Source organism: Pinus tabuliformis, chromosome 6 (assembly GCF_031772625.1).
Source record: "Pinus tabuliformis cultivar Carrire ecotype Pingquan chromosome 6, CPIR1, whole genome shotgun sequence".
Classification (NCBI taxonomy): domain Eukaryota; kingdom Viridiplantae; phylum Streptophyta; class Pinopsida; order Pinales; family Pinaceae; genus Pinus; species Pinus tabuliformis.
Genome location: NC_142292.1, coordinates 1482232342 through 1482250998, shown reverse-complemented (window position 1 = coordinate 1482250998; position 18657 = coordinate 1482232342). Strand labels below are relative to the sequence as shown.

At 39.6% G+C, this 18657-nt stretch overlaps 1 protein-coding gene across 1 annotated transcript in view; it reads left to right on the top strand.

Annotated features, from left to right (window-relative positions):
• Nucleotides 1-14756: 14756 nt before the first annotated feature.
• LOC149264230 (T-box protein) overlaps nucleotides 14757-18657 on the top strand; it is a 177430-nt gene continuing 173529 nt past the window's right edge. The window contains exon 1 of the mRNA XM_089427807.1: nucleotides 14757-15574. Coding sequence (XP_089283933.1) covers nucleotides 15029-15574 — 546 coding nt within the window. The 5' untranslated portion in view covers nucleotides 14757-15028. The remainder of the gene's footprint in view (nucleotides 15575-18657) is intronic.

Sequence of the window (18657 nt, the reverse complement as noted above, 5' to 3'; positions counted from 1 at the left end):
TTTCCTACAAAACAAAAAACACAAAACCCAACACAGACATACAAAAACAAAAAAATAAACCTTACGGCTTGAAGTTAGCTTTAGTCGGAACCTAAATATTTTCCTCAATGTTTCTGATTTCTGAGATCACACTAAGGTGCGGCAGAAAAGAGCATATGCATGAGAAAAATCCTTCCTTTCTATTTCTGATTTGCCCAGATCGCACAGAGTCACGGGGCAAAGAGCATACGCAGAAATGAAAGGTAAAGATCTGGGAAAAACAAAAAAAAAACAAAACAAAACAAAACAAAACCGATGATGAAATATAGAAAAAGAGGATGCAAAATGTTCATTGTGGCAGCTCTAAATGATAAAGGTGACTCCGAAAATCTTGAGAAACACCCAATTCTTATTGAATTTAAGGATGCATTTCCTCATGAATTGACTAGGATACCCCCCAAAAGGGAAATTGATTTCATCATTGAATTTAAACCAGGTGCTAAACCTATTGCAAAGGCACCTTATCACATATAAACTCCATAATTAAAGGGGTTGTAAATCCAATTAAAGGAATTATTGGACTTAGGTTTCATGCGACCTAACATATCCTCGTGGGGAGACCTTATAATTCTTGTTAGTAAAAATGATGGGTCTTGGTGATTGTGCATTGACTATCGCTGGTTGAACAAGGTGACGATAAAAAATCAATATCCTCTACCAAGGGTAGATGACTTGTTCGACCAATTGCGGGGAGAAACTGTGTTTTCAAAGATAGATCTGAGGTCAGGATATCATCAATTGAGAATCAAGGAAGAAGATATCCCAAAGAAAACCTTTAAGACAATATATGGGCATTATGAATTTGTAGTATTACCCTTTGTTTTGACAAATTCCTCAGGTGTTTTCATGAATTTAATGAACGAAATATTCCACAAATACCTAGATAAGTTTGTACAAGTATTTAATGACTATATTTTGATCTACTCAAAGACCCCAAAGGAGCATGACAAACACTTGAGGCTAGTTTTACAATGTCTTAGAGAGAACCAACTGTATGGGAAGATGTCAAAGTGTTCCTTTTACCAATCCAAGATCCACTATCTTGGGCACATTATCTCTGGGGAGGGTGTTGCAGTGGACTCGATAAAGATCGAGGCCATCGTTGAATGGCCAACACCAACCAATGGTCATGAAATACATAGTTTCATGGGCATAGATGGGTATTATCGTAGATTTGTTGAATAGTTTTCAAATATAGCAACCCCCATTATTGAACTCCAAAGAACGAACAAGAGTTCATTTGGACTGAAAAATGTGAAGAGGTGTTCCAAAGGTTAAAATTATTGCTAACAATGGTGCCAATCCTGAAAGTACTAGATATGGGAGCAAGAATTTTTGGTTTACACTAATGCCTCCAAGGAAGCATTGGGTTGTGTATTGATGCAAGAAGGAAGAGTAATAGCGTATGCATCAAGAAAACTTAGAACCCATGAAGTGAACTATACAACACATGATCTAGAGCTAGAAATTATTGTTTACACCTTGAATATTTGGAGGCACTACCTACTACGAAGGAATTTTGAACTGAGGACTGAGCATTGTGGACTACAACACATATTCACCCAAGACCATTGAACTAGGTGACAACAAAGGTAGTCAAAATTAATAAGTGAATATGATTTTGATAATACATACATAAAGGGAACAGTAAACAAAGTGGCACATCCTTTAAGTAGGAGACCTCAAATATTTCTCGCAATTCCCTTAAAGACAAACTTGAGGGAGAAGTTGCTCAATTCACAAATTGAGGACACTTGTTACAAGGAGGTTAGAAAGAGTTTAAGGGAGGATGAAATGATGGTCCCAAAATATCAAGGGTACTCCTTAAATGGTGATGGAATACTACGATTTGAATGAAGATATATACCAATTAACCTTGAGCGAAGAACATCGAGCGGTATACATGGCACACCCCAGTGTTAAGAAGATGAGTGCAGACCTGGAACCTCTCTTCTTTTGTGAAAGGATGAAGAAGGAAATTGTAAACTATGTGGAAAGATGTTTAGAGTATCAACGAGCAAAAGTTGAGCACAAACATCCAACAGAGTTATTGCGACCCCATGAGATACCATGGTATAAGTGGGAAGTTATATCAATGGATTTGATCCTGGTGGATATTGGTGGCCACTCGCCTATTCCACTTAGACCCTTTCCATTTTTTATTCCAGTTTCCTTAATTGTAGCACAACTTACTATGTTTGGCAATTTGTTGGGTCCTAAACTTTGGAGTCGTTTTTAGGGCCTAAAAGACATTTTTTTTGGGAAAACTGAGAGATCAATATTACACACAACCAATTTACCAAACTTATTTCAGCCTCCTATTGGAGATATTCGAAATGAAGTATTATTATAGTCAAACGAAGATCGTATGCCAAAGTTACGACCCTATGAAGTTGATGTTCCAACTAAACCCAACAAGGCCCACAAGCTTTTGGTGCTTCATCTCCTAGGGTTAGTTTTTTAATGTTTAGGGTTTCCCACTATTTATTAATGATAAAAAGGCCTCCGAGCCTCATTTTAACATAGTTTAGAAGGCATGTATCCGCCACATATCTTTTCAGAGAAAAGCTACCATCGCTCGAACTAGTTTATTTCCATTCTGCATGTAATAGTTTTCAATACTTTGTTATTAATTAATTAAAGTTTTGTTTTGATTATATTTCTGTGTTTCTATTCATATCTATATTTCATTTCATTCCTGCATAAATTTGGATCAGTGGTAAAGAGTAGTATGCTCTTTCCCTGTTTTTTGTGCATATTCCCAATGAGGTCGGGGTATAAGGAGTTGGGACTTGAATTGGTTGAACCCTTGCAAAATTGTTCCTGCTGACATTGACAGTCCCCAATGGAGGCAGTGAAGAAAGATGAGGGAGTAGGAGATCCTATCAAACTATTGCTCGAAGAAGCCCTCGAGTGACAAAGGAATGAGATAATGTATAACTTTACCCAAATCCTTCATCGGATGCCAACAAGCAATGTGTCTTCATCTAGTAGTCACTTCGAAGCCGCCACCCCCTTCAAGGTACAAGTTAACTTTGACATTTGTATATTTGAAGGTCAAATAGATGCAGATGTTGTAGATAAATGGTTAAATCTGTTGGAAGGATATTTTTTGGTTCATGAGTTTTTTGATAGGGAAAGGACTACTTTTTCTCTCCTCAAAGCCACCACCCATGTCAAGGACTGGTGGGAAATATGTTGTGAGTAGAAGGATGTGAGGGAACCCTTACTGTTTTCAGCCGCACCCACTTGGAATTCCTTCCGAGACGCCATCAAGGAGCAATATTACCCTATCAAAAGCTATGAAGATAAGTACATAAAATGGACCACTCTGCGGCAGGGAAGGGACCAAGATGTGTCGAAGTTCACAAATATTTTTCATACCCTTCGCACGAAGTTGGGTATCAAATATTCTAAGCGGCATCTAGTACTCAATTATTGTGGTTGTCTACACAAATACATCTAGGACTAGATGAAATTCCTAGACATATCCTCGCTCAGTGTCGCATACTGATACATTGTTAAAATCGAGTAGAAATTCAAACAAAAGAAGTGAGACTTTGGATCTACGAATCCAAAGCAAGGAAAAGGCCCCCCCAAACCGCAAAACAAAAGACAAAGCCAAGGCGGGGTGACCCAAGACAATCCATCAAAGACGCAAGCAAAGAATAGCACCACGAAGATGAAGAAGTATACAAGGAAGTGGTGTGAGTTCCACAAGAGCCCCACTCACAACACAAGTGAGTGTCATGCCAAGCAGTCACTAGTGGCCAAGTTGAAGGCTTCAAAGTCATATGCATGTTCTAACTCTGAGCCAGACCCTGACAAGGGGAATGAAAAAGGGAAGCAGATTATTGGTGTAGAGCCCAACTCCACCATTGCCACCAACAAGGTCCAGAAGATTGAGCCTGAAGACCCAAAGGAAGTGGAGTGTCTCTTCCACTCATACATGTGGGTGAAGGGGTCATCATTGCAGTTTATTGTCGACAACGGGAGCTAATAGAAAGTCATCTCAACAAAATTCGTTAAGAGGTTGGGCCTACCGACCATAGGGTACTCGCAACCATACACCATCGAGTGGCTCCACCAAGGACGCGATCTCTGCGTCAGCCAACAATGTCACCTTCCTTACAACATGAAACCCTTCAGAGATGAGGTACTATGTATGTTGATCTTCTTGAATTTTGTGATGTATTATTAGGCCAGCCATACCTGTGGAAGTGTCATGTTGTGTATAAGCCTAGTCCTCGCATTGTTATTATTACTTTGGGAAATAAGTTATACAGGATACCAGAGTAAGCCCTGCCTAACACTATCTCTTTGATCTCTGCTAAGCAATGTAGTAAGATCATCTCCCAGACCGGGAAATTTGTTTTCTTTTTTATTCACTCTCAAAGCAAGGGGAAGATTGTGGGCACATCCATGGCCCCTGAGAAGAGTTCCTCCACGTAGTAGAAGCAAGTGGATAAGGTCATGGAAGAATACAAGGACATCTTCTCCTTGCCCACAGGGGTACCCTTGCACCATCACATCAAGCCTTTGATCGAACTGACTCCCAAAGCACCTCTACCCAATGGGTCGATATACCATCGCTCCATTCTAGAAAATGAAGAGTTCAAGTGACAAATCCAGGAGCTGCTTTCAAAAGGACACATCCAACCAAATTCCTCACCTTGTGGGAGCCCAATTGTACTTTTACAGAATAAGGATGGGACCTAGAGGCTTTGCATTGATTATCGGGCATTGAACAAAATAACTGCTAGGAACAGGTATCCAATCCCACATTTTGATGATCTTCTAGATCAACTCAAGGGGGCCAAGTCTAGTTATCCCCACGTTCCAATACAGCCCACAAATGTATGGAAGATCACTTTCAAATGCAAGGAAGGCCTTTTTGAATTGTTAGTCATGCCTTTCGGGTTGATAAACCCCTGCAAATTTTATGAGGCTGATGGATTAAATATTGTGGCCCTTCACCAACTTGTTCATGGTTGTTTATCTGGACGACATCCTCCTCTTCAGTAAGAGTTGGGAAGAGGAGGATGTCGTCCAGATAAACACAAACTATGTGCCAACTTAGAGAAACTCACCTTTGGCATGATCCAGGTCCAATATATGTGTTACATCATAGATGAGAAAGGCGTGCATGTGGATTTGGCTAAGATCCAAGTCATTTGTTGACACGTTGACCAAGAATGCCCATTTTATACCAATTAAAACTACATATAAGGCACAAGAGAGAGCAAGAGTTTTTATTGATGAGATTGTAAGATTACATGGAGTACTGAGGAAGATCATATTAGATAAGGGAGTAGTGTTTATAGGAAGGTTTTGGACCAATTTCCAATCAGCCTTGAGAACCTATTTGAACTCCAACACTACTTATCACCCTGAGACAGATGGTCAAACAAAAAGGACTGATTAAATACTTGAGGAAATGCTATGAATGTATGTAATGGATCAACAAAAGAGATGGGAACATTTTTTACCACTGGTTTAATTTGATTACAATAATAATTATTAGAGTTCCATCAATATGACACCATTTGAGTTCTTGTACGAGAGGCCTTGCAAAATGCCTCTCAGTTGGGATCAGTTAGAGGATCGAGTATTAATAGGACCAGAAGTAGTACAAGAGATGGAGGAACAAATAACCATGATTAAGGGGAGTCTTAAAGAAACACAAGATTGATAAAAGAGTTATGTTGGCACTCATTAAATGAATCAAAGTTATGAAGTGGGAGATGGGGTGTTTTTTAGAGTAAGACCCCAAAAGAGCTCCATGAGGTTTTGGAAGGGGAAAAAATGGTCTTCACTATTTGTGGGACCTTTGAAATCATAGAAAGGAAAGGATCAGTGGCATATAGGACTTCCTACCTTCGTCTCTAGCATGTATGCATGATGTGTTTCATGTGTTTGTATTACGTCATTATATTTCAGATCCTTCGCATGCTATTGACTTGGGTCATTTGTAGGACTCGAACAAGGGCATAATGATGGTTGAAATAGTTCACATACTGGACCAACACACTTTGTTGCTTAGATGATGATTGGTGGACCAAGTTAAGGTCCAATGATACAATTATAGTCCCAGTTCAACCACACGGGAGGATGTCGACGAGATGTGTCACCATTTTCCTTTCTTGTTATGAGGACTTCAGGACAAAGTCTATTGTTAAGAGGGGGTGTATGTAGTGCCCACTCTGGTTGACTAACCTTGATATGACATTAGCCTTGATACATTATTCTTTGAGGACCTCAGGTTGAGAATCTAGACAATTGACTCTTACTATGAATGGATGTGATGATAATTATTTTTCCAGTTTCATGTTATGATGACAATAATTGTGATGGACATGTTTTACAACTATTTCTAGTCGTATAATGGATTCATTATATGTATGTTTACATTAGTTATTTCTCACAATTATAAAGATGTTGATGATGGTTTATGATGATGATTTAGCATACAAAATTATATTGGTGACTAGTATTATGAATCAAATATTACTGATGATCATTGAGTCTGGCAGAAGATCACCCACATGCACTTGCATGTGATGAGTCGATAACCTATGATTCAGTTTGAATTAAATACCACTGTCTAAAAAAAAATAAAAAATCTACTGTGAATTCTAATGACATGATAATGGTTGCACACACAAGTTAATTGCTTGGTTGAACGACTCACACATGGGTGATGGGGTTGTACAGATAGATGGAACTTCGTGGGAGGGGTGGGACAATATCCCTGATTTCATCCACTAGCACCCCTAATGTGACTTGGGCTAGAAGGTGTTGGGATACCTTCACCTTAAAGATCACGATGTCGTGGGGTTATACCCTAGATTGGGCCACTCACGAAGATTTTACTGGGGGTGCACGTCAAGGCGGATTCCTTGATCCCCCAACACCATTAGTCTCACTATAGAGGGTGACATAGGAGAGGATAACAATCTTCATCGTCACACCTAGTTTCTCCCCTCATAATCACTGGATGCTTGAAAGGCAAGTGGTGTGGCACCCATGGAACTTCAAAAAAAGTCCTTGAAGGACATGATCGACTTGGCACCCTTGGCATCAAGAAGAAACGGATTGGTGTGGTACCTTTGGAACTTCGCAGGGAAGTTCTTGAAGAATACGACCAACTTGGCACCCTTGGCATCAAGAAGAAACTACTGAGATAATTAAGGTATGATAATCATACTAATTCACATAATATGGTAAATGAGGTTTTAGAACCAAGTTATCTAAAACAAGAATAAAACTTGGGGTAAAAGGGAGAATAGAAAGAAATATAAAGATTGGACCAATTGAAAACTTTACCCTTCCAACGTTTGGAAAATTTTAGGTCGATAATGTGCATATAAGGTAAATCCAAAGTACATAAGTGTTTTAATAAGTAAAGGGGGGAGGGCAGGGGGCATAGAGTTAATTAGAAACATTAAACCTAAAATAGTTTAACCTCACTAAGAAAAGAGGATGGTGAATGAAAATAAAGAAAAAATAAATTAAACTAGGGAAATTTAATTTCACAAGAGAACCTCCATGTGGCAAGAGGCAACACAAAATCTCCATTTAAGAGTCAATTTGAGATAAACAAGCGTGTACTTGGGGGACCAAATCTTACACCTACCAGTTAATTGTGGTAATGAACACAAAATAAGGAGCATAAAAAGGGGGATCAAGAGACAACTAGGAGAAGAGATAAGGAGTCATGTTGGTGTGAGGAAAAATATTGTTTTTGAATAAACAATTAAGTAAATAAATTAGGAGAGCTTCAATGAGAGGTTGACACATAGGTGGGTGAATAATCAAACTTTAAGATTAATAAAAATAATTATTTATCCATGAAGTGCCAAGTATCACCTATGAAGCCTCCTATAAAAGAAGGGGTAAGATATGGGAGATGGATCACTTTTTTCCCTATTGTTGGATGGATTACATAATGCTATTGTGAGTGACTATGAATCATAGAGTGAGTTTGGTGAGGTGGAGGTCATTAGAGAGGGGACTCTTGATCTAAGGATGATCTCCTCCATTAGTTAGTATTCTTCCTCTACTATACAACCCCATTGCATTTTTGGGGTTTGTGGGGAAGAAGAGTACCCTAGGAGTAGGTTGGGAGGTCAACTAGTGAGTCAATGACGTTAGGTTGGGACGTAACATTCTTCACATGTGTATGCGACCATCAACAAGGGAGTGCAAGAAGAAACAAGACTAGGATCGAATCTCCACCCTTGGTGAACAATACCTTGTGTTTCTATAAAATTTCCACTACATGTGTACTCTTGAATAAATAATTATCAGATTGCAAAAGTAAATGATATGAGGATTGAAATGTAAATTATGAACTATTGATGTATATGCCTTAATATCTATGTGTTTCCAATTGTTGATGTGTGTTAAAAGTATTATGTGACCTTAGTAATGGATGTTGTTAGCGATTGCTTAGTTTAAAATGAGAATAACTATTTTCTTATGATTGCATTTCAAGAATTAACTGCATTTTGGCGTGGTTTAAGGCATACCAACAAAAAAAATTGTCAGGAATATTTCTGTTGTGCAAATGAATAAGTATGCTAGGAAGGGGGACCGGCTCCAACGATTTTCACAAAAATGAAGTCAATGGGTTTCGACCTGGAATCTAGGTTCTTTCCCGAAAGAACCCCTCACTAGCCCAAGTTTTGGTTAAGGTCTCCTGTGGGGAATGGGACCGAGGACACTATGCGCTCTTTGTAAGATTTCCATCTACCAGAAAATCCTGTCATGGGTTTTTTTTAAGCCGCCGATAGACTTTGTTTAGAGGGCTAATGTCTACTTGGGTCACAGGGTTCTTAACTTTACTTGAACCGTTCCTCCACTTACCATAATTGTTAGCTGGTGTGGCTCCCCTGTTGGCAGAGTGTTTCAGGGAAAACTAGTGTCGATTCGAACTGCTAGTCCCACTAAGATGGGTAGCTATCTTAGAAACAAAAAAACAAAGCAATTCGAGATTTCTTTTAAGTGCAATAGATAAGAGGGAAGAAAAGAGGACTAACCTGGATCTTCCGCTTTGATCCTTGCTTGATTTCTCTTTCCATTGATAGAATTTGCCACTCTTCTCCTACTTGTCCCACTTCAAAGAGTACCTGTAGAGTCAAAGTAACAGAAAACCATCAAAGCATCTCTATCTAAAACATCATAAACAATGCAGAATCAAAAACACATTGACCATACAATTGCATTCATAAATAATAAGATTCACAAATACACGATTATATGGAGGAAAACTCAAAGAACTTTATTAATAGTAGAAGAGAGGATTACAACCCAGCTGTCTGATCCAGCATCATCCTCCCAACATAGAAGTCCTCCTCACCTCATGAAAAGCAAGATCACCCAACAATACAATGTCTCTTCTCACAGATAAACCAACAGCATTTCCTCACAAATTACAAAATTCCAGCCTCTAGATCTCTCAGATGAAGGATCCATTTATAGATGTCTTTCAAGGGTGTGAATCAGCTCTGGGTTTTTTATTAGTGTCATTCCACTGATAGTTCTTAGTTCCACTTGGAGATTTCATTGACCTCTTACTCATCCTTGGGCGAATTCAGAGAGGTAAGTGTCACAAGAGAAGTTTCTGGAAGATTCCATGATCATCCACTTAGCAAATTGTCTCTGCCATTTGTCTATTCTCGCTCATCGCACCCCACAGAAGGCCATTTCAGTATGCATCGCACCTGGCTAGTGTGGTAGCCAGTATGCATCGCACCTTGACCATGGAGCGGTTAGTATGGTCCAGTTTTGGCCAGTTTTGAGTAGTTTTTCAGGTGGAACTTCTAGGAAATGATGTAATCAATTGACCATGATCCTTTAGGGTATGAAACAACACTTTTAGGGACTAAAGAGCCCCTAGTTTATGGACATATGAGTTTGGAGTTGCAGTGTCCAAATATGTCTATAACAGCTACCCCCTAAAGCATGAGGTCATAAATCTTCTGATCTTGAGTGAAATGCTTTATCATGAGGATCTGAGGTATTCGAACTAGAAGGTGACCTGTATAAGATACAATAAAATACATCATCATCATATTATTTTCATGATCTAGCTGAGGCGGGCATTCCCATGCTCAACTTTATAAATTCATTTTCATGTACATAGGACAGACAATCATCCATTATTGCAGACTGGTGATTCTTCGCATGAAGAGTCATCTTCCCTGGCTTAGATGACTATCTGTGCAGCTTTTGTGTATAGTTGATGTCTTTATGTTCCTGAATATATCGCAGCCCGGATGGATGAAACCAGTGTTTTTAAAACCGGAACTGGTGACCGGACTGGTCCACCTAATGAACCGGTTTACCGACCGGAACCGGTCTAACCGGGACTGGTTTGGTCTAAACGAATCGGTTTTAAAATAATACATTAAATAATTAATTTTTAACAAAACAAAACTATTTTTAAGATGTAAAACCATGATTCTAAGCCAATAGAGACCAAATATCCAAAGTTTGCTCATTTATATACCATGTAAAGGTGAACATATCAAAATGGCACCAAGTGCAATACGTATCATCGACAAAACAGCAAAATACATAAGCAATGAGGCTCTAAATGGCCTATAAAGTCCAGAAACAATGCTGCAAGCTATGAGTTAGGCCATTGGCCTACTACAAGTCTACAGTGTACACATGATCAATCATCAAGTTCATCACCACTACTAGCCACAGAATCATTATCAGGAGATACATAGACATCATCTGGTTTAGAGTCTGAGGATGCCTCAGGAGTTAGCCTGATCTGCAACCTCAGTATCAATGCCACCAATGACAATAGAAGTGGACCTAATGGAAGCACGAGTTTGTCAACCTGCACGACTAGTGCCTTCCATTGGTTCTTTGCCTTTCCTTGATACCGCTATTGATCCTGGTTCTAATGCCGCCACATAATCTGCTTCATCCCCTGCCAAAGCCATGTCGAACTCATTTCCCTTGACCTTTTTTACCCTACTAGTAAATTTTCAGGTCATTTCCTCTATCCCAAGGCTTCCTAAGCACTAGATTTCCCCTGCTTCTTCCTTACTGTCTTACCCTATAACAGATTAGTCTTTTTCCAATAACACCAATATATGGAACATGATCTGAAACATCAAGGATTAAAGAGTGTAGTATCCCAAGGGGATTTTTGCCCTTAGGGTTTCTATTTTGGTTAGGGTGTCCATTAAATCAGAAAAGACTATACACAGCAGTGCACATTCATCTTTTTAATTTTCATCAAACAATGGGCATTCATCTATGTAATGCATGAACATAAAAGATCTTCAACAGTAATATAATTCTTCAACAAAGCTTCAATAAATTAGGGCTGACTGCCCAATGAACAGTAGATTCCTCCAACCATTAATCCACAGTATAGTTCTGATTACAATGTCAAGATTTAGTAGACCAATTTTCCAACTGTAATTCACACTAGCACTACCCAATACTATTGTTACTCTACTGATTAACTCACTTCCTACTGTGCTGCGACCGATTTGTTTTCTGTTTGTGGCAGACCCTTCCTTAACTGCTTTTTTCCCTGTCGTGAAGTAATGCTTCAACCTCTGGTTATGTTGGCTTACTGTTGTAGGAGAGTTGTTGTGCTACCCTGCTTGCACAATCTGACCCTGCAGATGTTTCTCTATTTTCCAAGACGTATGTGAACCAGAATTAGATGTCTGCAGTCTTTAGAGAGATGTTAATTGGTAGATTGTTGCCTTAACAACCTCAGGATTGAATTAGGGTGATGCTGCAGAAGATTCTTATTCCCCCCAAAGCCCCTAAAATACAGTCAGGACTCAACAATACGCTTTTTTCAGTTGACAATGAGCGTGCCTCTAACCGGCCGGTTTTCACCGGTTTAGGGCAAAAAAAAGAGAAATGGGCAATCAAACAGGGTTTTTTGGCCGGTTTTGACCGGTGGGCTTGCTAACCGGCCAGTTAGACCGGTAACCGGTTAGCAAGACCGGTTTTTAAAACTATAGATGAAACTAGATTCAGGGTCTTCAAACTCGTTCAATATTCACCCAATTGTACAAGTCGATCCATGTGAAAAAGATGTTCTGAAGTCGAACATGGAAGAACATCGCCTGATTACCAGCAATAATGTAAGTTGTTAACAAGCGCGAGAGGAATCATCGATAATAATAATGACCCTCAAGGTACTATAGTACAATTCGCGTGGTGTGAATATATGAGCCGATGTTGAACACCACGCAAAATCTTTTAGTTGAAAGTCATTGATGTAAACCTGTCGCCGAAAGTGAGAAACTTTCGATTAAGGCATGCAAGCTTCAAAGTACTGAAAGGGTTGTTTCTAAGTCAACTTCTTGGATAATGAGTTGATGTCGACAAGAAGTGACTTGTCGTAGGAGGGCCTTGATGTATCCCACATCTACAATGAAAAACGGAGCAAATGATTTTTTTGGAGGTGAAAACGATCTGATGATATAAGGTTCATGAATGACGGTCATGAAAAATGAAGGGTGGAGGTATTGCAATGGATGAGTCGTTTGCTGGATGGTGAATTCTCTGAATGACTTCTCTTGAACATATTGGCGACACTGATATGGACTGGTAGCGTTAACCCCATGGATGGTACGGAGGACCAATGGTGATAGCGAACAGAAAAACCCAACCCAACTCAATCATGGTGATGGAGTGAAAGTGTCATGTTCAAGAGCGACCTGCTCCCAATAAAATTCTTCAAGTTTTCTTCCCTTTTTCCCTAGTCATTACTGACTAGTACCTCCTTATTTTTGTCAAGCTTGAGGAAGATAACATATGTTTGGTCTATAATTTGCCCTTCAGGCAAACTTGTCACTCTGTTTTTAGCGAGCCTAGCGTCAGTGAGACTCGTTCTTGTCTGGGTGGACAAGTTTGTCGCTATTGTTTTAATGAGTTTAACGACAAAGATAACTCGATCCTTTTCTTATTTAGAGAGTTTGAAAAGGGACAAAAAGGAAACTCCAACAGTTCTTTTTCATGGCATAATCCCTTAAGTTTGAAAAGGTATAAATAATACGAAAGGGATGACTTTTCAATCGTTTTAACGAGCCGAAAAAGACAAGCGCTTGATCTTTTTGTTTAATAATCCCTCAGGTCCAAAAATATTAAAATATATGGGAGGGATGGAGTTCCCTTTACTTTAACGAGCTAGAAAGGCCAATGGCTCGACAATCTTTTTATATTTAGCAAGTCTAAAAAGAGCTTAAAAGGGACTCGTTTTTTAGGAACGAGTGGTATTTTCGGGTAGCAACTGGTTCTAGGTAAGTTTTGGAACTTCTCAAAACATAGCAGTTTGAAGAGGGTGGCAATCAAAATCACTCATCGCAGTTGTTCCTCAGAAGGGTAAACAATCAAGTGAAAGCGTATGGTTGGCCAAAGGAATGGAGGTGACGTTAGGAACACAACCAAGGTTCAAAAATGCTAATAGCAAGGCGATCACAAAGGTTATTTACCAAAGGTGGTTTCATTTTTTAATGAGCTTGAACCAGGAGAAACTATGCTCAGTGGCAGGTTTATTTTTTAACAGGCTTGAGATATATTTATGATGGGAGGATGAGCTCAAGGGATAAGATATGAGGTCTCCAAGATAGGATTAGATAGGAATTCAAGCCTTCTATCTGAGGTAAATAGTTAAAACTACCTTGGAAGCTTTTGGAAGAGGATGTTTTAGAAATATTTTTTTATTTTTCCCGAATTTATAGAATTAACACACCTGTAGAAAGGAGCAACATGTGCTGACTAGCGTAGGTGGAAAAGCATTCAGCATGCGCTGAATGCAGGTGACAAAGGAGACAAGGTGCGTTGCAGCTAAAAACAATGTTTTTGAACAATTTATCGCAGTAACTCAGACTTTTCAGAGAGGTGATGCTTAGGGTTTTGTGAAGGGATAATGACAAAATGTTCATGGATATTAATTGATTCGGTTTTCAGGCCTATTGACTAGATGTGACAAAATAGGCTGTAACAGATCTAGCAAACTAACTATTTAATCATTAACAATTCCGGTAAATTTGAAAAACCTATTTAATTTCTTAAACCATTCAAATGTGAAAAACACTAATAAAAATTAGCAAATCTACTCAATTTGTAACAAATTAAATCACTATATTATTAAAATAAAATAAAACACTTAACCCATATGTGTTGAAACATTTTTTTTAAATTAAAATAAATAAAATTAAACACTTAACAAATATATCCTTAATTTTTTTTCCACATAATTATTCAAGTAAACTTATTATTAGAAAAAATAGAGCTAAACCAGCCATCCATAAATAAATAAATAAAATTGTTTTTTGAAATCCTTAACCCAAAATTGTTACAATATATTCAAAATCCTAGAGCTTGAGCTTTTAGAGCAACACAATGAAAGGAAAAACAAAAACATCAAAAATAATTTTATCAAAGATTTTAGGACTTTGCTGATGTCAATCATGTGGTTTTCCTACCTCCTTCACCCGCAGCATCCAACCACACCTTCATCTAAACCCTGTACCAGGGCTTTTTAAGATATAAAATCTTAAAAACATACCATGTATTGCTTTCAAGTTCATAAATAAAACGTATTTATAAAAGCTAAAAAAAATTAACTAAAATTCTGAAAGCTAATAATAATAGTTACCATTTCTGATACACGGGGAAGAATTTATGAAGTTTTGGAAGTTCCATTGTTATGCTTATCGCCATTGAGAGCGTTTCTGTGTAAAATCGATGTTGAGTTTGCATCAAAATAATTCATCCTTTGCCCCCAGAAACCTGCAGAGCTCCTCTGCCATTCACATGAGTTGCCTAAGGTTTTGCGTAAACATGTGACAAACCTCTCTTAAATAATTAATGTAAAAAGTATGCCACACGCTAAGTAACGTGGAGAGAGCAAGCAATGGAAGTAAACCAGAGATTTAAAGACGAGAAAGATTTGGAGTATCGATGAAAGTATTTTGCAAAGGTAGTCAGTGGGATGGCCAGATTTATGGTCAATTGCCGTGCTTTCGTCATGCTCTCCGTTCTGCATTTCCATCCATTCTTTCCGCCCATAGAAGGAAGATCTCTGGTATCGCAACGCCCACGATTCCTACTTCGCCCAACGCATAGAGCCCCGCTAAGTATAGTGGGATTTTGCGCCAAGGCATCCGGAGCCACAGCCAAAGACGTCGATCCTGCTAAAATCGCCGCCAATTTGGTAGCCCTTCTGGGAAGCGAGGAGGACGCTCGTTCAGTGGACCCGGATTTAGCTCAGGAGCTACTCAGCTGTCTCCGGTTCTTGGTACCTAGGGTTGAATCTCGGCGAGGGTTCGAATTCCGCAACGGGGAAATTAGCGATGGAAATGTGGAGACCCGGAGAAGGTTCGAATCCCGGAAGTGGCTGGCGGTAGCACAGGACGAGAGGGTGAAAAAGCTTATCTGGTGGCCTCCGGCGCCCGTGATGGAGCTTGCAAGGAGCGCGGTTGAATGGGGAGGCGATCATTCTGTAATTGAACGAGCGCTAAATTCAACCCGTTATCCGGTCTGTCTTCTACTTTCCTTGTTTTACTCTCTTCAAAAAGATTTGTGAATTTTTGGTGTGATAATAGTCGTAAATATTCAAGTAAATGCAAAATTTCTAGTTTCTTGGCATGGTTATTTGATTTTAATTTATTCCAATATCTTTATATTTCAACAACCTATTTTTATATTTCAACAATAAGGTTAGAAACCATTACAACAAAGCAAGTAATACAAGTTAATCATGTCATATGGGGAATTGAACAGGGTGAGGATAACAATTATTCCTCCCATCTACTCCAAATAAACCCATTTTACCTTGCCATGAATTTATACTTAAACCTATATTTTCATGTATATCAAAAATATATCTCCATGTGTGCCAAAATATATTTCCATGTGTATATTGAAATATTCTCAGCACGTTCCTTATAGGCTCTTTCTTGAGAACCCTTGAAGCGACATGTCATATGTCTTAGGAGTTTTGATTTCGCTCCAGGGGAAAGTTGGATGTTGTCTTTTGGAGTTTTTGATTGGAATTTGGGCAAACAATTTTTGGTCAAATTGTAATCTTTTGTTGTTTAAAATGCGTTTTTGATTATATATATGGATTCAACACCCTGAAAAATCCCCAAGGCACTCAAATTGTGGAGAGTTCACAACACAAATTTTTGATTCCAACAAATCCATACTAGATTCTGAGCAAATTTAATCAGAAAATATGCTCGAAAAAGCTCCTAAATGTATAATAGGTAGACTACGGCCTCTTGGAAGGGTTGGCATTTATTTCGCCATGAATGTATTCAGTTGACTTTATGTGTCTTGTAAGTATTGACCTTTCTATTATCTACTCTTGGGGAATTTATTGGTTGACTTTAATTACCTTGGAAGAGTTAACCTTTTGTTTGACCAACAATTTATAGGTTAACTTGTAGTGGAAGGATTGACTTTTCATTTGACTAAGACTTTATCGGGGTGACTTTACTTGCCTTGGAAAGATTGACCTTTTGTTTGACCAAGGCTTTACTGGGTTGAGTTTACTTCCTTGGAAAGGTTGACCTTTTGTTGGAATTTCCTTGCACCCTAGGTCTGGTCTATGACTTAGCTAAGCACATAAACACACTAGAGATGCCCAACCAAAAACAAATTTGCACAACAGAATATAACAACAATGAGATCAATAATAGTAATCAAGATTTTATGGCCCAAAACACGTTTCTTGTTTGTCGATTAACAAGAAAACCTTAGGGCTCCCGTACTAGGGATTATGCCCCTTTACAATCCTAGTACAATGCTATAGCCTATAGTACATAGTCAATCCTTTGACCAATAACTCAAGGTTGCGGCCTAGTCCATCACACTCTCATTTGCCGAATAAATACAATTAGCTGTCCTTCGCCTACAAAAACACAACTAGCAAGAACTTGACTCGTCGGGGCTGGTTCCTTTAGCCCACAAAATCATATAAGTCTTGCTGTAACACCCAATCAACCTTCCTTCACTGCTACAATCTTCTTTTGTCCACAGGGTCTGCTCCCTTAGATCTCTGTCCAACTTTCCTGTAGCCATGGCTAGTTCCCTTAGGCCATTTCCAGACCTCAACCTTCTTCAACAACCTTCTTGTTCCATGCGACCTGCTGCTTAGGCCCTCGGTCAGGCTGTTCTAGCCCTAACTTCCCTCGGTTCTCCAGTACAGGCCCTCGACCTATTGATCTGAGCCTCCTGCGACTCTCTGCAACCTTCTTTGGCCCTCTATGGCCTTCTGCAGCCTACGACCTTACCTGAGGCTTCTTGCAACCCCTTCTCTCTTGTTGCGGCTTGAATAGTGTTAAAATTGGCAACTAGGACCAAACTCCACATGGGTCATCTTATTTATGACAACTGGTATTTTTCTTGGATTCCTCTCTCCGAGAGGTGTAGGATTGATTTAAAGATCATCCGGTTCTGACATGTACAAACGAAGATACAAATTTATTTATATTATGGACAAATTGTCAAGGTCGGCCAACAAACTCATGTAGGCTCAAAAGCCCAACAATCACGTCTATTCATCCTCAACGTTAGCCTATAAATTCATGATGTCTCATCCTCATTTGGACACACTCATCTTCACTCATCTCTCTCTCTCCTCATTTGATTGGGTACGGATTTCTAGGCAGCTCCTCTCTCCACACGTTTTTTTTCCAAAGAAATAGAGTTCGTAATTTCTATTAAGAAGATAACAGAGATTACATGTTGTTGATGCCGAAGCATATGCTGAAATGTGGTGAATACCACTTACAATAACCAATACTTCTGGGAAGTATGCAGATACAGCCCTCAGCAGGGCCTCCAGAAGATAAGGCAGATAGGCCCTTAAAGGGCAACCAGTAGAGGGTATGTAAACCCCAACAGGAGTGAAACCCTACCCATACAAGCTAATAAACAGAAAAATAAAAACAGTAAATACGATAGCTCCTTCGAAAGGCAATATCCTGCCCAACGAAGCTAAAATAAACAGCTAAAAACAATGGCTCCTGAGGAGAGCGCAGTAGATCGAAAAGTCGCCAAGAAGAGGCACGAAAAGGAAAGGAGCAGCCAAGGTAGCCACCCCCCCCACTCCCTCAACTCTCCATCTGTGACTGAGGAAGGTACCGCCCAAAAATCCAAAGAAACCATAAGAAAAAACCCACCAGAAACAGCCATTGTAGAGTCCGGCACGAATCGGTGCAGAGATAGGCTCCACACCACAGATCCCTCAACGCACCCAATGACTGCCAAGGTAAGCCAGCAAAGAACCAAAAAAAGAAAACCACACCTCAGCAAGGGAGCCCATCAGGGCTCAACCAGGGCCAGAGGCGTTCGGATCCGGGGGCAGAGGCGGCTAGGGCAGCCACCTCGCCCCCACCAGGCCAAATGAAGCCCCCGCCTCCTCACCACGGTTCAGAAAAAACTGGGACGGATCACCAAAATCAGAGCCGGAGTAGAGCCGATACCGCCGGAAACCAGAAGAGGTCAGACGCACACCGCAGCCTCCCCAAGCAGAGCACAAGGCGGCGGAGCCCTGTCTATGAAGAAGCTGAGTAGGCACTCCAAATCTGGGACGACAGACGAAAATAATAAAAC